The following is a 23,995-nucleotide window of genomic DNA, read 5'->3' as shown; positions in this document are numbered from 1 at the left end:
CCGTCCTTAAAGGGACCGCTGGAGACTGCTCAAAAAATATTTGTAACTTTTATTCTTGTGGGACCAGGAGAAACAGGAGTGTTCCGCCTGGACCCACAAAAAAACCTCTGGCTGACATGTGCAAGGCCCCCCAAAGGTCACCACCCGCAACCCCACCCCCCCACCCCACCCCCCGGAGGCTCTGGCTCTGACTGCTGGCCGGCTCCGTGGAGTAGCACATCAATTTCCATGCAAATGAGACCCATTTGCATGGACTTGAGCCTCATGGCAGTCGCAGCGAGTGGGTGACACACCGCCCACCGACTGCCTGATGTGCGCCGACCATTAAAATTGTTCCCTAGGAATCCACAACAAGCCAAACTCCACTTGCCACAATCTAAATCTACCAAACCTCAGGTTCCCCCTCCACAATTCTGCCAAAACCCAGGTCCCCCCGCCTCTACAATGATGCCCACCCATGCTGCCAAACACTAAGGCCAAAGCCCAACACTGCTCCCTCTCAATGTAACCAAACCTGACCTCTCCACCAATATTGTTAAATACCAGATGCCCAACTCCAACTGGTACATCTTGATGTTAATATCCTCAGCTGTGAAAATGTTAAGGGATAAAAAAAAATCACATTGGCAAAGGAATACAATGGTATCGTTCTGTTTTGTGATGGTTGTTTTGCAACTGAGAGGCTTGCTCTGCTACGTCAGAAGGCTTTAAGACTGGAATTGTGTGTAGGTCAGACCAGGTAGGGGTGGTAGGTTCCCTTCCCTGATGACGGACATTACTCAACCAGTTGGGTTTTATCAGCAATCCAGCGGCTTCTGTGGTCATTTTTCTGGTAGCAGCTGGCACATTATCCAGATTTATTGAATTCAATTTTACAACTCCTGACCTCTGGGGTTGCTAGTTTAGTGCCATACCATACCCCATATTGAGTTACAGCGTAATCGGAATACGTACCTTGATTCGAATTTCCACTTTGATTAAAGCAGCAACAACAGTTAAAACAGCCTCATTGGCAGCCACAGGTGTGATTTCCCAGGCCCGGAAAGGCATATTGATGTGATACATCTGAAGCAGGGTGAAAATGTTGAACGTGTCCATCTTAAAGGACAGCAGCTTTGTTTCTGGCACAAACGTGACACTGTGAATACCATCTGTCCTCCACTGTTCACCTTTAAAGAAAAACATGTAGTTAAATCTGGTGTTTGTAAAGAAGGGTGGCAAAGGAATCAGGTTGGTTGTAGAATGAAGCAGGGGTGGCAAGCAAGGGTTGTGGGAGGCAGAGAAGGATTCTGGGTGAACGTCTGAGAATGGACGTGGGGGGAGAAGGAGCTGGGTGGCACAATGAGGGACTCAAAGTGATGGAGAAAGAATCACAATGCTGATAAATTAAGACAAGCACCCAAACTATGAGTAGGGCCTTATGGAAAAATGTTTTCTGGGAGTTTTGAACTTTGTGCAGGTTAAGTCTATGAGTGCAGTTACACTACAATTTTAGCGTTGGTGCAAAGCTTCACTCAGATGCTAAACTTCTGCAGTGTAGATCCAGAATTAAACCTGACCAGGAGAAAAGCAGAATGAGACTACCTCCTTCAGGAAGGCTCACTCCATTTCACTCTAATGTTTGGTTGGGCCCTGACTCTGGATTTAGGCTGCTTGTAGCGTAAATACCCCCATGAATAATAAGGATTTGTTTTAGAATTGATCAATTTTTCATGGGTCTGTTATGTTATAAATGTCATGTTATATGCAAAACTGTATCCACACATTTGGGGGTACCTACAACCGGATTCCACAGATTAGTCCATTGTCCAATGTGATGGGTAGAATGCACTAGATCCCAAAGTGGATCTGCCAAGAAACCATTTGCAATAAGGAGTACTGGAATACTTTTACAAACACTTCGGCCCTGATATTTTCGGGGAGGCAGGGAGGGTGCGGGGGAAGCTGAAAACAGCCGAAGAACCTGGCAAGGCCGGGGACGGGAGTTCCCGCCGATCTTAATGGCAGGACCTCATTAACATGTCATAGCTCCGCCTCCCGCCCGGCAGCTGGCCAAATGGACAGTCTGGGTGGCGGGTGGGAGGGAACACCAGGGGCAGGAGGCTGCAGCCAGGGACCCTTGGGGACAGTCCCCAGCATTTGGGAGGGGGGGAAGATTGGTAATCGGGTGGCAGGGGGAGGAGGTCAGCAATTGTGGGGGGGGGGGGGAGGGTAGGTCGGCAATGGGGAGGGCTGGAGATCGGCAATCGGAAGGGGGGAGGTCGCCAATCATGCGGGGGAGGAGGTAGGCAATTGGGAGGGGGGGGAGGAGGTCGGTAATTGGGAGGGGGGGCAGGTTGGCAATGGGGGGGCTGGAGATCGGCAATCGGAAGGCGGGAGGTTGGCAATCGGAAAGTGGGAGGTCGGCAATTAGGAGGAAGGAGGGAGCCAATCAGGAGGGAGGAGGTCGGCAATCAGGAGGGAGGAGATTGTCAATCAGGGGGTGAGGTTGCCAATCGGGAGGGGGAGGTCAGCAATCGGGAACAGGAGGGGAGCCCTGCAATCGGAAGGGCTGCGACATAGGAACAGGAGTAGGCCATTCAGTCCCTCGAGCCTGTTCCACTGTTCAATTAGATCATGGCTGATCTGTATCTCAACTCCACTAATTCTTAATACCCTTACCTAACAAAAATCTATGTTGGCTCTCTCTGATCAGTTCATGTTTGTCCAAGTGCTCAGTCACTCTGTCCCTAATAATAGATTCTAGTAACTTCCCCACAACAGACATTAAACTAATAGGCCTATAATTTCCTAGTTTATCATAAGAACATAAGAAATAGGAACAGGAGTAGGCCATGGCCCCTTGAGCCTACTCCACTATTCAACAAGATCATGGCTGATCTTTTACCTCAACTCCACTTTCCCGCCCTATCCCTTGACTCCCTCTCTCTTACCCTTCTTAAATAGTGGAGTGACATTGGTAATTTTCCAATCCAAGGGGACAATTCCTGAATCGAGAGAGTTTTAGAAGATCATGACTACAGCATCTACAATTTCCTCACCGACTTCTTTTAATACCATTTGGTGGAAACCATCAGGTCCTGGAGATTTGTCCATCTCTAGTGTCATTATTTTTTTCCATTACCATTTTTTTATTTATATTAAATCTAATAAATTCCTCCGCTTGATTTATTTTAATTTTCCTCATAGCTCTGGTACTTTATCTTCATCCTCTACTGTGAAGACCGATACAAAGTAAGTATTTAGCAAGTCTGCCATTTCCTGATTTTCAATTACAATATTACCTGTGTCTGTCTTTAAAAGGCCCACATTACTCTTAGCCACCCTCTTTCTCTTAATATACGTGTAAAACCCTTTAGTGTTGTCCTTGATATCCCTTACAAGCTTTTTCTCGTATTACCTTTTTGCAGCTCTTACTACTTTCTTAGTATCCCTTTGCTGTTCTTTATATCTCTCACAGTCCACGGAAACCTCTACTGTTCTTTGCCTTTGTATAAGCTCTTTCTTTTAGTTTTATACTATCTCTCACTTCCCTTGTTGACCAATGTTGTTTAATTACACAAGATGAGCTCTTGCCCTTTAGGAATATGTACAGGTTTTGTATTCTACCTCATCCCTCCAAAGTCCGCCTTTCCTAAATTTAAAACCTTGGTTTGTGATTCACCCTTTTCCCTCTCGAACCTAATATCGAGTTCAATCACGTTATGCTCACTATTAGCTAGGTATTCCCTTACCATTATATTATTGACTAATTTAGGCTCATTACTCATCACTAAATATGATACCTGCTGCATCCCATCTAGCAGGCTTGGGCTGTTCAAAGAACATTGCTTTTGGAGGGAGTTCGATGGCGATTCCTGCAGGAGGTGAAGGAGGGTTTTCACCTTCCTTTTCATCCGGACTTCCCGGTGTGGGAATGGCTTCTTTTGCTGACTCTAGTGGATAGGCATAGGGCTGCAATCCTGTCTCCGATAACTAAAATAAAGAAACAACAACATGTTTATTTATTAGTCATTACTTTTAGACTATTTGTATAATGCTTATTAATATGTTGTCATGAAACATTAAAATACTAGAAATGAATGTGCTTAAGGTGGATGAAAAGTCTCTTCGTACATTTTTCTTTATTATCTGGATCTTTTGTACAAGTATCACCATAGAGTGCTTAGCCTCAAGTAAAATAACTCCTAGCCTTATAATCAATGTTTCCTATCCTAGAAACATACTGTAGGAAATGGGGTATGTCAATATTGCATATATAATACATATTAACCAGAGAGTTTCAGAGAGCCTCTCCCATCCCCTAACGTGCAGGAAAGTGCATCATTTGTGTCTGGGGACAGTAAAATGCCTAATGTGGCTCTTGAATCAACCTGCAGATACTGATTCAATTGGTATTAATTAAGCCACTGTTCTAATAAAAGCAGGTCTTCATTGCATTACTGGTTAAAGTGCTATTTGTCCCAGCTCACCAAAAGTGTCATGGACTGAATAGGAATTGCAAACAGTACAGTGCTGACACGGCAGCTTTCACCGGCTGCAAATCTACAGAGTGAACATAAGCAAATGGGTTTCAGTTTCTGATATTGTTAGACTTACGGGAACCAATTGCTGACATTCACCAGATAAGAAAGGCAGTCCAATGTGCATAATTTTTAGGTGCTTTGAGTGCATGTCTCATGATGTTCTGCGAGCTCCAGGGCCACAAGACAGCCAATGAGGGGTTGCACAGGGCCCATTCCCGTCATGTTGGGAAGCCACTGCGCACAGGGGAGAGTGCAAAGGGCTAGGAGGCATCCCTGGGTAAGGGAGATGTGGCAGAGCAAAGGACAAAGGTGCTCAACCTTTTTTAAAAATTTCAATGGCGGCGTCTCTTCAGTGTCCAGTCCAAATGGTCATTATGCAGCTACAGGACTACTCAGGCATTCCAGCACTTAATGGGATGTCTGTATCATTTGCATGGATGTTTGGGGGCCTAATGAGCATAGTGCACAACTTGTGCAAAGGCCCCCAGACACCTTTGCATTCATTGGCCACACCAGTGTGTGTTGAGCAACTCAGGTGCATTGCAGGCCTCAGGCCTCCATGTCTGATTTTCCAGGGCATTCCCTAATCACATGACCTGCCCTATGACTGCTTTTTTGGATACCAGCAAACCTGGTCTCAAAGCCATTCAGTCTTACTTCACAGTATGCTGATCCCATCTTTCTCTGCAATGCACTTCTTCCAGCGGCTAGATGATGTCTTCAATATGTCATCTACAACCTCCCTCCTTTCTGGTTTGTTCAGCACCTCCTCTGTTTCTTCTGGCCAACACTTTGCACGTATTCAGTTGCTGTATATTTCGGAAACCGTGCTACTGAGTTAACGTTGTAACAACTGTTTATCTTTCCCCCCTTCCGAGAACCGTCTAACAATCTCACTCTTCTTTATCCTTCTCTCTCCTGCCCTTGTCTTCTCTACCAAATACCCACTCTTCTTCTCAAAGCTGTCTGATCAACTGCACCAAAACTTTTCACACTCCAATCAAAGGATCTTGTGAAATGATTCTCTCATCGAGATTGAAATATTTCCTTTTTAACCCATCTTATTAAAACACTTTCAGCCTTTGATATGTTTATTGTAATGGTTTCCTGGTGTCAATTGTCCAGACCCATCCGTCAGTTGACCAAACTTTCATTCGGTAAGTTTTCATTCATGTTATCTTCCAAACCTATTGAATTGATAAACCATCTGGAGAGAAGGGGATCCATTTGTTGTCAGATGTGCCTTTGCTCAGAAAGGTCTTAGTGTTCATGTTTATCATTAAGGAAGTCACCTTCAGGACATGACATTTCTCTTTGCATCTATATGTTCATAAAGCAGTTATACATTAAGGCAAAAGAAACTTCAAATGGACTTTTCCCTTGCCATTTATCTACTTCTTGCCTTGACCTGTCCAGTTGACCACCTGCAAGGAGGATGTCTTCCGTGCATCATCACATAAATTCAGATAACCTGTTTTTGACTGCTGTCGGTTGAGAGAATAATGTTGGCCAGCACACTGCACAAACTCACTGCTTTACTTCGTATAATGCCATAAGATTTTTTTTTACAACCACGAGGCCTCGGTTTAACAACTCAACTGAAAGACATTCCCTCCGACAATGCAGCACTCCTGCGCTGCTGCACTGAAATGTCAGCTTAGAGTATGTGCTCAAGTTCTGAAGCGGGGCCTTAAAACCGCTTGCAGCTCTATATCTCTGACCTGCCCTCTTTGTGAGCACAGCTGAACCCTGGGAACGGCTGAGTTTACTGTTACGTGTAGCAAAATCAGAAACACATTCTTTATTAACGTGTTTACAATTTCGCTACATGTGGCACATCAAGAACATTTTCCCTCCCTCCCCACCCCTCATCAGACTCATTCTTTAAATGTAAATATTTCTATTAGATATCACAAAGGCGTTATCCTCTCGTGTACACTTACTGTATCTCTTACAATAATAAAAATGTTTTAACGACATTCGGGATGTTGCAGTATGAAAAAGTAGAACAGTCTACCTGGACAATTCTCCATCCTTTAACAAACTTGGGCTGAGGTGGCAACTTCAGCACATCAAAATAATAGACTCCGCCCAGTGGTGTGTACTGACGAAAGTCAACAATATATTCATCTATTGCCTCTGCTGACGGAATTTCTGGATGTACAAAAAGCACAAATTAAATCACACGGTGACAGATAACAGAATTCCCTTTTCAGGTATGGCAAAAATATATCTCAAACTCTAAAGTTTTGTCCTTGATCGGCAGAGTGATTTTATGATTGACAGTTCCAATCCTGGCAGAGGCACCCACATGATGCAAGTGTAATTCACTCTTTTAATATTTGTCCTTGGGTTGTGGGTGATGTTGGCAATGCCACATTTATTGCCCATCCATAGTTGCCCTGACAACTCAGTGGATTGATAGGCCACCTCAAAGCACACTAAGTGTCTGCCACATAACGGAGGACTGGGTTCACGTGTTGACCAGACTGAGCAGGGGTGGCAGTATCCCTTCTTTGAAGGTCATTAGTGAACCAGTGAAGTCGTTATAACAATCTGGCAGCTTTCATTGTCGTTTTTTCCCCTGCTGCCAGCCCACAGATTACCAGATTTATTAAATTCAATTTCACAACTTGCCATGGTGGGATTTGAACTCACAACCTCTGCTAGTCCAATACCATAACCCTGTTGGTGGAAATTCCTCCACATGAAGACCAACTAAAGTTATTAGTGAAACAATCCAATAAATAAGGTCTTAAAAACATTATCTAAACCCAGTGGGTGTTAAAATGCCTGAACTAAAATTAGAATAAAAAAAGGAACATAAGAGATAGGTAGGACTATCCAACTCAGTGGGAAGTTACCTCAGCAAAACCTTTAATCTTTCCCATCCCGACCATTCCCCTTGATATGGCCCCCATCTTTGCTCCCTTGAGTCCAAGTGGCACAGACTTGAGAGTATCTGGTGCACAACTGTTTAGGCATTCATCATCAGAGCTGGCTGGACCACATCAAGCACTATGAGGCCTCATTCTCCTCCGCCAAAACCAACCACTAGTCCAGGATCATGCACCACCAATCATCTCCTTAAATCCCTCTCTCCTGCCCCCTCCACTCTCACTTCCAACAACAAGTGTGAGGAGCTCACGGACTTCTTTGTCAAGAAGACCATATGTACAGCTGCCACTAGAATTCCCTCTGCCTCTCCACCTCTACCTCCTCCTTAAGGATCCCCCTTAAAGCCTGCCTCTTTGACTAATCTTTTGGTCACCCCTCCTTATCTCTTCTTCAGCTTGGCCTCGTTTTGTTTTTAATCTCACACCTCTAAAAAGCACTTTGGAACATTTTCCATTGTTAAAGGTGCCATATAAATGCAAGTTGTTACTGTTGTTGAACGAGGTGCATGGCACAGGATTGTTAAGATTTGCAGTATCTGATCTGCAACCCAAACCTAGACAGCTAGATAGTGCACTCAAATGTTGACAATCTAATTTAGATAAGTAGTTGAACATCCTTGGTACTATATTGAATATAAATAACTGCATTCATAATTTGATGCATTTAGATTTCTGTTGGCATCTATATAGGTATATATTTGATATTTATAATCTATTTAAAATATCTTGTGTCTGCACGCACCTTTTGTTCACAAACCTTGCTTCCTGTTGGTAGGATTTTTGGTCACAATTTTCTGTCAACTTTTCTTACTGTAAATTGGCATGAGATTTCCCATTCAATTCTGCTGAGTCAACTGTCACAATACAGTTGCAGGCTCTGGCTGCTAGTCTCTCCCCTAAATCTGTTACCACCTTATATATCAAAAAAACTTATACTCATTAATTTACTGTGGCTGACGCCATGGTCAATTTAATATTCTATTAAATATCACTGTTGTGTCAACATTTACCATTGTAAATTGCTATGTCAATATTTTCCATTCAATTTTGCTATGTAAACTGTCCTGTTGCTGTTGTGGGCTCCAGCCATTAGGTGGTCCACGCAGCAAGTTTCTGTAGTCTCTCCCAATTCCATTGCTATCTTGTGTATAAGAAAACAGATTCATCAACTGAGTGCAGGCAATGCAACAAGTAATTGATAGTGGATCGTCTATGGCATTATGACAGTAAGTCGGAGAATGTGGTCTCTCTTATCTTGTCTTTGATGTCTTCACGTTGCTGTTTCTCTCTCACGATCTCCTCTTCTGCTTCTGTCTCTTTCTGTTCTGATTCTTTCTTCCTAACTTTTTCTGGTTGATTCCCTCTTCATCCTCTTGCTTCTTTCTCTGTCTTTTTCTTCTTTTCTTTTGGGTGGGAGGAGGCGTGGCAAGGAGGAGGGAGAAAGAAGCTACCAAGGCTTCAGACTGCGTTTTCCGATGGAGATTGCAAGTGTAGAATGATGAATAACGAGAATAATCTATTCTAATCAAGGGATTCAATGACATTATAAGCTGAATAGTGTGAAACTTGAGTGGTTCATAATTATATAAATGTGATGACATTACATTCACAAGGTCTTTTTTAATATATACATATCTGAATTTCCCACAGATAACCAACTAAATTAGAAGTTCCCTTTCCCATACTTTGACTGCTGGGTGAATGTTAATACCCAGGGCTTGCAGTAAGGCCAGGGCAGGAACACCTCTGTCTTTTCTCTTAGTCTCATAATTGACAACAAATTTTGCCACCCCAGTTCATTTGTTTGTTCCGACATACACCAAGGAACTGCAGATTATTGCCACAGTGTTAGTACTTCATAGTGAGATCACAAATTCTAGCTGGAATGGCCAGACAGCGTCGTCAATACAATGATTTTCATCAACGCTTCGCGTAGTCTCCTTAAACATTTGTAACCACATCTGCAGTTACATTGCAGAGCTCCTCTGTGCCTTCCATGTTTCCTCAGTGGGCAGAACTCATTGTCGGACAATAAATTTGGCTATTCCTTTTCCTCCCTCTGTATATTGCTTAAGCAAGTATTCTCTTCACTGTGTTAATATTAGCTAGAAAAACAACTACAGACTTCTGACTTTACACGCACCAAGAGACAGTATTGATAAGGTGCTTCACCGCAGTCAAACTTGGTCATCATTGAATACCAGTTGTATCAGAAGGGATTAGTACAATTTTAAAGGGAGTGCAGGAACAGAGAGACCTGGGGGTTCACCATACACAAATCTGTGAAGGTGGCAGGACAAGTTGATAAAGCTGTTAAAAAAGCATATGGCTTTAAAAATAGAGGCATTGAGTACAAAAGCAAGGAAGTTATGCTAAACCTTTATAAATCACTACTTAGGCCTCAGCTGGAGTATTGTGTCCAATTCTGGGCACCACACTTTAGGAAGAATGTCAAGACTTTGGAGAGGATGCAGAGGAGATTTACTAGAATGGTATCAGCGATGAAGGACTTCAGTTATGTGGAGAGGCTGGAGAAGCTGGGAATGTGTTCTCTTTTAAGCAGAGGAGGTTAAGGGGAGATTTAATAGAACTGTTCAAAATTATGAAGGGCTTTGATAGAGTAAGTAAGGAGAAATTGTTTCCACTGGCAGGAGGGTCAGTAACCAGAGGACACAGATTTATGATAATTAGGAAAAGAACCAGAAGGGAGATGAGGAGAATTTTTTTTACACAGCGAGTTGTTATGATCTGGAATGCACTGCCTGAAAGGGTAGTGAAAGCAGATTCAATAGTAACTTTCAAAAGGTAATTGGATAAATACTTGAAAAAGAAAAATTTGCAGGGCAATGGGGAAAGAGCAGGGGAGTGGGACTAATTGGATAGCTCTACCAAAGAGCCGGTACAGGCACAATGGGCTGAATGGCCTCCTTCTGTGCTGTATGATTCTATGAATTCTACTATTTGTAAAGGTTGGTGTTAGAATTTTGAAACCAGCAAAGGATTTTGTTATGATTCTTCTCAGAAAATGGGTTGGTGGGTTGGTCCACTGCAATACAGATCTGATCAGGTCAATTGTAAAGCAGGCTCTCTCCCCGACTTCATCACTTTCACTAGTACTTTACTGTTCCTCTCAATGGCGGCATGCAGTGATACAAAAATCACCACAGGTCTTTCAATATCTCAACAAATGGTGACTTTTTAAAACTACAAAGTTAGACTTACTTGCAATGTTCTTAAATTCTTTCTATATTAAGATTTGTTTTCAGACAGTACCTTCTGGTGGTAAACATATTGCCCTATTAGGGCACACAGCTCTCAGCTTTTCCTCACAGACCTTCACAAGTGATGCAGTTTTGATGTCGATTTACTTGACTCCACCCTAACAGTGTGAATCCTTAGGCTTAGGGACCCTAAAAGAATGCTGACCTTACCCCTTGCTAAATAGTTCACGACCACGGTATTGCAACATGCTGGGTGGAACAATAGCATTCATTATAAAGTATCCTGTTATGTCCTAACAGTGCAGGTGACTTGATAAGATATTGTGCAACTGGAACATTCTGTGGTTTTGAGATGATTGTCCAGTCCGAGTTGTTTACAGGACATTGTGCAGCTGGAACAGGTTAATGATTACCTTGACCTTTAAGTGTTTTGAACTATGTAACCGGGGCGTGACTCCGCTTATGATTGGCTCCTGATAATCTGCTGTTATGCTAATATGCTAGCTGTAAATGTATAAGAATGCAACACATTGAATGTAAATTTACCTTTCTCTGCTGGATTCGACGGACTCTGGTAGGAGTCACTGGGGTGCACGAGAGTAAAGCCCCGTGGAAAATAAAGATGTGTTTAATTCTGAAGGTGTGTTCGAGTCAGTGTTTGCTGAACCAGACTGAGGGAAAAGAACCCAGATCAACAACAGGAGATTTATTCGTCTCCTGTTAATAAAAGTTCTCACAGTTTAGAGCTATCAGTCCTATGTAGACTTTTGCTCACCGATTCCTTTTCTGGTGTTTTAAAGAATTTTGCTGATTGAAAGGTTTTATTTCGAAACTTGCTTCTGCGCTCTCCTCACGGTTAAGCACAAGTCCATCCATTCTATATCCAAGCAGCCAACAACTTTATTTGGAGATGAAATTGATCTTGAGAGGTACCACAAAACATGTGATGGCGAATGGGCAGTCTGTTTTACACCCCGCCCGATTCTTTTCCATTATGGGATGGGTGTAAAACGGGTGACCCATTCGCTATCGCACATTTTGCACTGCTACTCAAGACAAGTTTCACCCCCATTGTGTCTGTATTTCCTGTGTTAATGCAGTCACGAATTTCACTGTGATGTCTGGTGACTCAAGCTGTCACGTGATCCGTCAGGTAATGGCCAGAAAGGATCAAAATTACCATTCCTTTTCAATGGGCCAACTGTACTTAGGAATGCAGGTTGCTCAGAATCTGTAACTCCTATATAAATCCATCCAACATCCCATCCTATAAGTCATTTAAGTATGTAGTACCTTTATCCTTGTCAGTAGAAGAGAAATTCAACTCATGACCTTCTGTTTTGTGCCTGAAAAACGGGTGGCCAGGAGTTGAAAATCGGGGGGGTGACCTTGGCTGCCCTATTGATGCCAAAGGCCCGCCTGATGCCATATTCAGGCCTCTAAATGGGCGAGCAGCCCGCCAAACCTGCAACAGGCTGCTTCACTGTGCAAATCGGGGCCCTATGCCAGTTGTAAGACCTCGATGTGAAATCCAGGTACAAATGGATGGAGTTTGTGCCGCGCAAGGTCCACCTAGTTGCACCAGACCGCTTGAGCGGCCTAAATAACGGTCCCTGAAGGGACCAGTGGTTGCTGCTCAAAAAACGAACCACAAAACTTTTTCAGTTATACTGTTGTGCAGCCAGAAAGAGCAGGAGGGGAGTGCTCCTCCTGGCTCCACAAAAATACTGAGGGCTGCCCCCCTCGGTTTCGCCGCCTCCCCCACCCTTCCAGGACCCACCTGTGGGCCAGCTTGACGTCGGAGCCAGCCGGAATTCGTCAGCCCCTCGACTGGCGAGCTGCCTCGGGATGCCCGTTTTGCGCTCACAGCTCACTGCTTCCATTCAAATGAGGCCTGATGCCAAATTTGGCTTGGGCCTCATGCCATCACAGACTGGCCAATCGTTCCGCTGACTTGCCGCTCACTTTGGGCACGAGTTGAATTTCTCCCCTAGTGTGCTTAAAATGAATATTCCTTTCTCTTCCAAATGCTCCTTATATATATCCCTCAGAAAACTCCCAGTTTATTTGGATTGTGACCACATTTTTGACACTTCCAATCCCTGCCTCTCAGGTAATAATTTCTCTCTATAGCTGTGTCTTTCATTATCAGTCTGCCAAGGTAAGGTTGACACAAGACTGGACTAAAACCTTTCTAGGGCACCAATACAAAGGACTGGAGCAGGATATTGCCATTCTGTGAACATAGACAGTTTTATTTTATTTTCAGGCATGTTGTTTGGACTCACTGCATGTCTTTCACACTTGGAGTGACATGTCACTTCTTCCATTTCCAATTGACCTATCTGCCAAGGAATTTCTTCCCCTCTCCCCAACATAGGAACAGGAGTAGGCCATTCAGCCCCTTGAGCCTGTTCTACCATAAAATATCATGGCTCATCTGTACCTCAAATCCATTTACCTGCCTTTGCTCCATGTCCCTTGATGTCCTTACCCAACAAAAATCTATCGATCTCAGTCTTTAATATTTCAATTGACCCCCAGCATCCACAGCCTTTTGGGGGATCTTATCCAACTTTGGTTTTCCAAAGCTTCTATAGAAATTGCATTTAATAACTTCTGGAAACTGAAAAAATTGCACAGGCTTATTTCCTACCTTTAATGGGTTCCTCTGCTAAACTTGTTATCTTTATATCTGCTTCTTCCCCAATTTTCTCCCGGCTTGTCGTTCGGCTTTTTAATCCTCCCTCTCTGGAACTGCTGGTGCTCAATGCACTCTACAAAATAGTAGTGAAATAGTTACATTTTATAAATGTTATTGGCAATAAAGAATTGAATATGTTTATTACAGCAGTGTCATGATAGGACATTATATGAATCTGTAATGAATCACCTGTATTGATTGTGATGCAATGAGGCACCCTAGAGTGTCATGAACTGTAATGATGTCCAATGTGTTTCATTGAACTGTACTTGATGTAACCTGCAAATTGCATAATCGATATTGTGTATGTTTGGAATGTGATATGAGAACTGTATTGTATGAACTGCTGCAAATTTTATGAATAAAGTATATTTTTTGAAAAAAAATACCCTTCCTGTCAGATCCTTCATGTATTCCTGGACTCTCAGTGCCACCGCCTGTTCCCGAGGAGGCTGCGGTGGAGATGAGACCGTCACCCATCTCCTTCTGGAATGTGCCTTTGCAAGGAAGGTCTGGAGAGAGATGCAGTGGTATCTGTCCAGGTTCATCCCGAGCAGTTCCGTGACACAGGACTCTGTGCTCTACAGGCTATTCCCGGGGATGCACACCGAGACAGACATCAACTGCTGCTGGAAGACCATCAACTCGGTGAAAGACGCCCTTTGGTCTGCCCGAAACTTGCTGGTCTTCCAGTGCAAGGAGCGGTCCTCGACCGAGTGTTGCAGACTGGCACATTCCAAGATCCAGGACTGCGTGCTCAGGAACGCACTGAGGCTGGGTGCGGCCACCGCAAAGGCTCTGTGGGGGAAGGCAACCATTTAGAGCCTTCCCGCCATTGTATACCGAGGGGCTGCAATCAGGGAAAAAACCCCACGGGCAGAATGTAAAATTCAAATTGATGTAATGTACCTGTAATGAATCTGTAATGTACCTGTAATGAATCTGTAATCAATATTCTGTATTGTAATGCAATGAGGCACCCTAGAATGTCATGAACTGTAATTATGTACAATGTGTTCATTGAACTGCACTTGATGTAACCTGCAAATTGTATAATCTGTATTGTGTACGTTTGGAATGTGATATGACAACTGTATTGTATGTATTGCTGCAAATTTTATGAATAAAGTATATTTTATGAAAAAAAAGACAAAGGGGGAAGGGGGGAAGGATGGCCACCATTGTGTGTGGCTGCCTCGGGATGTGTGTATAGCCCCAGTACGCAAACACCAAGTGTCACTACGTGCTGAGTTTCTACCTGTCCAACACACTGAAAATGTTGGGTCTGGCCACGCTGGCTGAGCAGACGCAGGATGTCCCATCCACCTGGACCTTACCCCACCACCTGTCCCAGGTGGAGAAGTTCCTGAAGAGGAGCCCTTTCGACCATAAGGCCGTCAGACAGTGGTCAACACGGAACATTCTGGGAGTCCTGCAGGGAAGGGAGAGGGTGGATCCGATCGGGCAGTTCTCCGACCAGACAATCAAAGCCATTTGGCAGAACATCTCGTCGCTGGAACTGACCAACAGGCACCGTGGATGTAGCTTGCATGGTAGCGAAAAGGGCCCTCTCACTGCGGTCTTTCCTACACGCATGGAATCTCAGCACCACTGCGAGCTGCCCTCAAGGCTGCGGCAGGGACGAGAGCGTCGTCCACCTCCTGATGGACTGCCCCTTTGCGCTTAAGGCGTGAAGAGAGGTGCGTTGGTATCTGTCCCGGTTCATCCCCAACAGCTCCGTAACACAGGATGCTGTGCTCTACGGGCTGTTCCTTGGGAGGCACGCCGAAACAGATATCAACTGCAGCTAGAAAACCAACAACTCGGTGAAGGAGGCCCTTTGGTCCGCCTGAAACCTGCTGGTCTGCTAGCTGAAAGAGCTGTCCACGACCGAGTGCTGCCGACTGGCAAACTCCAAGGTCCAGGAGTATGTGAAGCGAGCTGCGACCTATGCAAAGGCTCTATGGGGAAAGGCCACTGTGTAAGGCCATCCCACCTTTGTATTATACAGCATGTATTAAAAGATTTATACTGTGTTTTGAATTGTGATAATGGAATTGTAGTGTGTACGATCTGTTTGTATTGTTATGAACTATAATTGTGATATTTACATTGAACTGTGTGTATCCTTAAATTTTATGAAATAAAGTATATTTTGAAATTTAAAAAACCATTTCAGATTTACTATAAATAATTAAACTACCTAGATGTGCTTCTAAATTGCAATCCAACATCTCCATACCGTTGTTCTTGCTGGTCGAAGATACTTTGCTTCTTCATCAGTGAGTTGCTTGACTTCAATAGCTTGCTTGACTTCAATAGCTTGCTCGACTTCAATAGCTGGCTGTCCTTCAACAGTTTGCTTTTCCTCACCCTCTGCCGGTACCTCCTCGGTCTCGGTTATATCCTCCCCAATTTCAACTATAGCAGGCTTACTTTTAAAAGCTCTTTGTTGAGCATAAAAAGCAGGAATGTGGCAAGATATATGGTCATATTGGGTGTGTAAGATCCGCACAGCAATGTCACTCATAGCCAAGGGTCTAGGGAGTTCAAATTCCATACGGTTGACAAATTCATAGCCTTTAAACCTGTGATAGAACCAGCATCAGAAATTATTTTAAACAGGGCATTTTGTCTTAGCAACTACCCTGTAACAGATTAAAACTGCAATAGTTTACAGGCTAACTTAAGTTTGAGTAAAAAAGTCATCCTCAAAAGTGCCCAATAAGATCGGGTGTATTTCAGACATGAGTGCACTTTATTTGCTGATCAAGATTAGCCTTTGTGTTTCAATCATGGGAACCCTCTCAGTTGTCTAAAAACCGTGATTTAGGGGAAAAAAATAAACTCAGTGGCTAGAACTTGCTTCTTTCAAAACAGGGCAATATGTCCATTTTTATCATAATTTAGGAAATGGTAACAAAATTGGGACATGTGACTTACAAATGTGCAATTCCTAACAATGTGATTTCACTAGCAATAATGAAAAGTTAGTAGCCAATCGTAATACTTCAGTAATGATCCTTTAGTGCTTCTCAAACAGCTAAGGAGTCGCTTAACCATCGTGCATGTCAAAGGTTGTTAATCCAGCTATGGAGACCTCAGTTCTTCTGTAAAATGGTTCAACAACAATTGGGAATAGCCCAATTTATCAATGAAATCCTGTACGTGCCTTCAGCTGTCTAGGCCCTAAGCTCTAGAATTCCCTCCATAAATCTCTCCCTCTCTATTTCTCTCTCCTCCTTTAAGATGCTCCTTAAAGGATTGCTCCCTTCGATTCATGAGGCATTGGCACCAGTACTGGGGAAAGAACAGCTGTTCCATTGGGATGGGCTCCACTTAAACCGGGTTGGGACCAGCGTCCTGGGGAATCGAATAAATAGGGCTGTAGATAGGGCTTTAAACTAAAAAGGAGGGGGGAGGGGTCAGGTGAGGGGAAATTTAGAAATCTAATGAGAAAAGTCAGGACAGTGTAGTGATTTGGGTAAAGATAAGCAGAGTGTGGCAGGAAGGGACAGAGAGTTTAACAGTAATAGCGCATCAGCAAATAAGGTCAAAGCAGGGAAAAATGGTAAAAAGTTAAAATTAAAGGCTCTTTATCTGAGTGCATGGAACATTCATAATAAGATAGACAAATTAGTTGCACAAATAGAGATAAATGGGTTTAATCTAATAGCCATTACAGAGACATGGTTGCAAGGTGACCAAGGTTGGCAACTAAATATTCCAAGGTACTTGACCTTCCGAAAAGACAGGCAGAGTGGAAAAGGAGGGGGGTGTACTCTGATAATAAAGGATGACATAAGGACAGTGATGAGAAAGGATCTTGGCTCAGAAGATCAGGAAGTAGAATCAGTATGGGTGGAAATAAGAAATAACAAGGGGCAGAAAACATTGGTGGGAGTAGTTTATAGGCCCCCTAATAGTAGCTACACCGTTGGACAGAGTATTAATCAAGAAATAATAGGTGCTTGTAACAAAGGTAATGCAATAATCGTGGGGAACTTTAATCTTCAAATAGACTGGGCAAATCAAATTGGCAAAGGTAGTCCGGAGGACAAGTTCATGGAATGCATTCAAGACAGTTTCCTAGAACAATACGTTATGGAACCAACCAGGGAACAGGCTATTTTAGATCTTGTACCGTGTAATGAGACGGGATTAATTAGTAATCTCATAGTAAAGGATCCCCTGGGGAAGAGGGATCATAATATGATAAAATTTCACATTGAGTTTGAGAGTGACATACTTAAGTCAGAAACTAGTCTTAAATTTAAATAAAGCCAAATACATAGGTATGAGGGGTGAGTTGGCAAAGGTAGATTGGGAAATTAGATTAAAGGATATGACGGTAGATAAGCGATGGTAAACATTAAAGAACTATTTCAATATTCTTAATGAATATACATTCCATTGAGAAATAAAAACTCGACGGGAAAAGTGATTCATCCATGGCTAAGTTAAGGACAGTATTAGATTAAAAAAAGAGGCCAATAATGCTGCCAAGGAAGAGTGGTAAGCCTGAGGATTGGGAAAATTTTAGAAATCAGCAACGGATAACCAAAAAATTGATAAAAAGGAAGAAAATAAAATATGAAAGTAAACTAGCAAGAAATATAAATCATTCATTGGGAAAATGCTGGAATCTATTATTAAGGAAGTGGTAACAGGGCACTTAGAAAATCATAATATGATTAGGCAGAGTCAACATGATTTTATGAAAGGGAAATCGTGTTTGACAAATCTATTAGAGTTTTTGAGGATATAACTAGCAGGGCAGATAAAGGGGAATCAGTGGATGTAGTATATTTGGATTTTCAAAAGGCATTCGATAAGGTGCCACACAAAAGGTTGTTACACAAGTTAAGGGCTCATGGGGTTGGGGGTAATAAATCAGCATGGATAGAGGATTCATTAATGGACAGAAAACAGAGAGTAGGGATAAACGGGTCATTCTCAGGTTGGCAGGCTGTACCTAGTGGGGTGCCGCAAGGATCGGTGCTTGGGCCTCAGCTATTTACAATCTATATTAATGACTTAGATGAAGGGACCGAGTGTGATGTATCCAAGTTTGCTGATGAAACAAAGCTAGGTGGGAAAGTAAGCAGTGAGGAGGACACAAAGAGTCTGCAAAGGGATACAGACAGGTTAAGTGAGAGGGCAAGAAGGTGGCAGATGGAGTGTAATGTACAGAAATGTGAGGTTATTCACTTTGGTAGGAAGAATAGAAAAACAGAATATTTTTTAAATGATGAAAAACTATTAAATGTTGGTGTTTAGAGAGATTTGGGTATCCTCATACAAGAAACAGAAAAAGTTAGCATGCAGGTTCAGCAAGCAATTAGAAAGGCAAATGGCATGTTAGCCTTTATTGCAAGGGGGTTGGAGTACAAGAGTAAGGAAGTCTTACTACAATTGTACAGGGCTATGGTGGACCTCACCTGGAGTACTGTGTACAGTTTTGGTCTCCTTATCTAAGGAAGGATATACTTGACTTGGAGGTGGTGCAACAAAGGTTCACTAGATTGATTCTTGGGATGAGAGGGTTGTCCTAGGAGGAGAGATTGAGTAGAATGGGCCTATACTCTCTGGAGTTTAGAAGAATGAGAGGTGATCTCATTGAAACATATAAGATTCTGAGGGGGCTTGACAGGGTAGAAGCTGAGAGGTTGTTCCCCTGGCTGGAGAGTCTAGAACTAGGGGGCATAGTCTCAGGATAAGGGGTCGGCCATTTAAGACTGAGTTGAGGAGGAATCTCTTCACTCAGAGGGTTGTGAATCTTTGGAATTCTCTACCCCAGAGGGCTTTGGATGCTGAGTCATTGAGTATATTCAAGGCTGAGATAGATAGATTTTTGAACTCTAGGGGAATCAAGGGATATGGGGATCGGGGAGGAAAGTGGAATTGAGGTTGAAGATCAGCCATGATCTGATTGAATGGCGGAGCAGGCTCGAGGGACCGTATGGCCTACTCCTGCTCCTATTTCTTATGTTCTTAAGACCTACCTCTTTGGCCAAGCTTTTGGTCACCTGTTCTAATATTTCCTTATGTGGCTCAGTGTCAAATTTTGTTTGATAAAGCACCTGTGAAGCGCTTGGGATGTTTTACTACATTAAAGGCGCTATATAAATGCAAGTTGTTGTTAGGTGCTCATAAACTCTCTTGAGGAGATCACAAGCAAGGCATAAATATTATTATTAAGCAGTGGCAGTGCAGGACATGAAAGTAACAGCTGTTAAAGGGGAATGCAAAGAATTGCTCTACTGACACAAAGGGGGAAATTTTAACCTATCTCGGCGGGTGGGAAACCCACGGGATCAGGTGGTACGCCGGTTTTACACCCAACCAAATATTACTCTCCAGTGACAGTTGCACCTGATCCCATCAATTTTCTGATGGGCGGGTTAGGATAAAATTACCCCCAAAGACATATTAGCAAAGGTGCCGCAACTAATCTTTTAGAAGTCAATATAGCAGGGTTATGCAAGTCACATTACACATAGCATTATATACCCCTGCATAATAAATTCACTCTATCTCTGCTGGGGTGAGCCATGTTTTTATAATCTCTATAAGATCACAACTTCCGGTTGCTACATTTGCCCTGAACTCAAGCATCTTATTCCCAATACTTCTAGCACTTAGGTTTAGGCACTGACAAATAACCTCCACCATTTTGTACTTTGTTCAGTCTCTTTGCATTAGTTTACTTTACCTAAATTTACTTTCTCCCTTCATTCAACTACCTTCCAAGCTTTGCTTATCTGTAAAGAGTTTTACCCCCTCCCTCTCCACATCTAATTTAAATGAATCTGAGCTGCTTCCTTTACATTGAAAGTTTGTGTTTCTGGACTTGCCCTGCAGTCCACTTCTCCTGTATTAATCTGGTTTGCCAGTAGGATTGCCAATGCTGGTTGGACACATTCCTAGATGTGTCTTCACATGATCTCCTGCCTCCTACCACCCCGCCCCCACACTCCTGCCATTGGTCACCCAACATGTCCATCCTCTTGGCGCACCACCTTCCCAAACTAATTGGAAAGCGAATAGACTCTTCATTACCCGATTGGATGATTCTTCACTGTCAGCCAAGCAGTCTTTTTTCCCATCTCAGATATTTTTATAACTAATAACCAAAGTGTTCAAAGAAAATATTTTTAAAAGCGCAATTTTTTTTAAATGCCCCTATGATTTTTCTCCTGGGTTACTCGAAGCAGTGTCATGGAGATTAATCTTTAATTCCTGCAGACTTCAGGACAATCCTGGAGGGCTGTCAACCCTATTTACCAGCGATGATGGGGCTCAACCTGAAACGTTAACCTTTCTCCTCCCTTTTCAGATGACCCCATTAAGTATTTCCAACATTTTCCGTTGTTACTTCGTTTTATTAAGTGCTTCTTTGTGCACGCCCTAGTCAACCTTTTTGTTGAGCACAACTTCAACCATGTGCCGCATTGCATTATCTTTATTAAACAGTTCAAACAATTGTAAGTGTTTTCAGCTGCTTTGCAGCTATTTACTAATTCCTTATTCTTGTGTTATCATTTTAAATATATCTTAAAAGAGACTCAGCATTAAAGGTTGCCTACTTATCCAGGGCAACTAAATTTCTTTTTTAGATAAATGTGTTTTTTTTTCACCACACGCTACAGTTCAGCCAAAGGTGGAACTGTCCCATTTACCCTCTCTGGTCAGGAACCCTCAGGTTAGGGTGTGGTCTGAGTCTGATTCATGACCATTCAAAATTGACGAGTTCATTGTATCTGTTCATTGCATCATTGGCTCAGCTAACGTTTTTGCCATCATATTAAACCTACGCTGGAATTTGCAAACTAGCAATAATATTACTCAAATTAGCCTTAATGCACAGACTACCATTTTCTACATGGTAGTTAAATCAGTGTAAAAATCATCATCTCCCACAATAGTACAGTGAAACCTATAAATTAGGGACACCTAAGGGACTTGAATCAGGTGTCCTTTATTTGCAGGTGTCCTTATTTTCAAAATGGTCATTGTATGTACGGTAAACTGGATGAGCCAAATATCCCGGGATTGGCTCTATCTCCTGCAGCATTCCTTCTTTTTTTCACCGTCATCGGGGATCGTGCCTAATTCTGGAGCCCTGCCAGCAGGAAGCGATTTTAGTTCATTTTCTGCTGGTTGGGTTTCCCAGTTCATTGCCATCCTGGGGTCCTTTTCCATTGAGGGAGGGATGTCCTTCTTTTACATTGGCAGCCTGCACAGGGCGAGGTGGTCACTGTAGGGCGAGGGTGCCTGGGAAACCCCAGCCAAATTGGGGGGGGGGGGGGGATTAATGTCCTGCAGGCCTCTGTCCGGGACCCCTTCCCTCCGTGTGCTGCAGCTGCTAACGTTTGAAGTGCTGGGAGGGTGGGTAGGGGGCAGTTAGCAGCTCATCAGTACCTGACATACTGGTGGAGTAGGGCTGCCAACTCCTGGACGTTTGATCACGTGACATCTGATCATGTGCCGTCTGATCACTTGCCGTCAGATCGTGTGAGATCACGAGACTGGATCACGTGACATCTGATCATATGACTTCTACAAATGTTATTGGATTCACCTTATAAAGGTGGGGTCCCCTGTAGTTGCGAATCTTTATTTGTGATTTTGTGCCAGCAGCTGTTGTGTGAGAAGTTCCAAGAACCAGGAGGTCACGCGTAAGCAGGCAAAAAGAGGAAACAGAGGGCGGGGAAAAGAGGAAACCATTCTCCCCGTCTCTCCCCCCTGAGCCCCCATTCCCCAGTCTCAATCTCTCCCCCGAGACCCCATTCCCCCAGACTCCGTCTCTCCCCCGAGTCCCCATCCCCCAGTCTCCGTCTCTCCCCCGAGCCCCCATCTCCCAGTCTCCGTCTCTCCCCCGAGCCCCCATCTCCCAGTCTCCGTCTCTCCCCCGAGGCCCCATTCTCCAGTCTCCCTCTCCCCAACTCGAGCCCCCCATGATGTCAGGCCTCCCACTTATGATTCCAGGTCCCCGCCGTGATTTCAGGCCCCCATCTGTGATTTCAGCTCCCCCCCACCCCCACGATATCAGGCCCCACCCCCTCCGTGCTTTCAGCCGCCACAACTCGTGATTTCAGCCCTCCACACCCCGTGATTTCAGCCCTCCACACCCCGTGATTTCAGCCCTCCACACCCCGTGATTTCAGCCCACCACAACCCGTGATTTCAGCCCTCTACACCCCGTGATTTCAGCCCTCCACACCCCGCGATTTCAGCCCTCCACACCCCGTGATTTCAGCCCTCCACACCCCGTGATTTCAGCCCTCCACACCCCGTGATTTCAGCCCTCCACACCCCGTGATTTCAGCCCACCACAACCCGTGATTTCAGCCCTCTACACCCCGTGATTTCAGCCGCCACACCCCGCGATTTCAGCCCTCCACACCCCGCGATTTCAGCCCTCCACACCCCGCGATTTCAGCCCTCCACACCCCGCGATTTCCGCCGCCACACCCCGCGATTTCAGCCCTCCACACCCCGCGATTTCAGCCGTCCACACCCCGCGATTTCAGCCCGACATGAGACGTGATGTTGCTCGTTGCAGTTCCCGGCTTTTGTAGAATGAGGAGATCTTTACCCAGCATCTATAGGGGCAGAGAAACCGCTCTATATTTGGGACAGGGCCGTGTAAGCTTTCAATCCCAGAGATGGAGCGGTTTCTCTGCCGCTATAGATGCTGGGTAAAGAGATCTCCATTCCACGAAAGCCATTCCTTTCACCCGCTGCCGCCTCGCACTTACCTGCGTGTCCCGTGTTTGAAGTTGTAAACGGACTTGGTGCATTGAAGTCTGTCTATAGTTTGTAATTTGCGAGTGATCACTGGTTTCAAGGCACAGCTTGTACCTATTACAGTATAAGTTATTTGGGACTGTCAGTAAGTGTCTATTTTTTGCAGGTGTCTGTTTTTTGAGGGTGTCCCTTTGTACAGGTTTCACTGTATTTCCTCCCCCACTCCCAGGCCTCAGTGGGAAAGATCTTTACATTCACCGGCAACAATCTGTATACCTGGGATTTTTGTTGAAGTTTGCCCACAAACAGAGAGTGATGTTCTCATCATTAACTATTTCCTGCATGTTTCCAGTCTCAATGTCAACAAGATCAACCGCTTTCTGAAAAGAAATGTCATTTTTAAAAAATTTGCAGCAGACCTTCCAAAGCACTCGCAATGATTTCAAGAAGCATCGTGTGCGTGTAAAGAAGTGCCCGCCAAATCCTTTCTCGTTGGTTATAAATACATGACAAAATGACAAGCATCAAAATACAGCACTGTGTCACTTCTGCCTGTCATTATGCGACAATAACAACCCACAGCTCTCTGCATCCTTTTTTTCTTCAAACTTTGATCAAAAGTTGTTCCTTTAATAACAAGATTAAAAACGGTGATGTCGCTAATACATCATAAATGTTTTTTTTTAATTCGTTCTCGGGATGTGGGCCTCACTGGCAAGGCCAGCATTTATTGCCCATGCCTAATTGCCCTGTACAGCTCAGTGGCTTGGTGTGGGACTGGAGTCACATACAGGCCAGACTGGGTAAGAAAAGATTTCCTTCCCTAAAGGACATTAGTGAATCAGTTGGGATTTTACAACAATCCGATAGCTTCATGGTCACTTTTACTGGTAC

General features: G+C 43.8%; 1 protein-coding gene across 2 annotated transcripts in view; it reads right to left on the bottom strand.

Annotated features, from left to right (window-relative positions):
- Window positions 1–23,995, bottom strand: part of dnai7 (dynein axonemal intermediate chain 7) — a 58,410-nt gene that overhangs the window by 10,884 nt on the left and 23,531 nt on the right. For both annotated transcript variants that reach the window (XM_068004691.1, XM_068004690.1), the window contains 6 exons: window positions 23,378–23,481; window positions 15,591–15,936; window positions 13,301–13,421; window positions 6,544–6,680; window positions 3,786–3,975; window positions 955–1,169 (listed from right to left, as the gene is read on the bottom strand). In XM_068004691.1, the coding sequence (XP_067860792.1) occupies window positions 955–1,169; window positions 3,786–3,975; window positions 6,544–6,680; window positions 13,301–13,421; window positions 15,591–15,936; window positions 23,378–23,481 (1,113 nt within the window). The remainder of the gene's footprint in view (window positions 1–954; window positions 1,170–3,785; window positions 3,976–6,543; window positions 6,681–13,300; window positions 13,422–15,590; window positions 15,937–23,377; window positions 23,482–23,995) is intronic.

Source organism: Heptranchias perlo, chromosome 24 (assembly GCF_035084215.1).
Source record: "Heptranchias perlo isolate sHepPer1 chromosome 24, sHepPer1.hap1, whole genome shotgun sequence".
NCBI lineage: Eukaryota > Metazoa > Chordata > Chondrichthyes > Hexanchiformes > Hexanchidae > Heptranchias > Heptranchias perlo.
The sequence above is the reverse complement of the archived record's forward strand: the minus strand, read 5'-3'. Positions and strand labels throughout refer to the sequence as shown.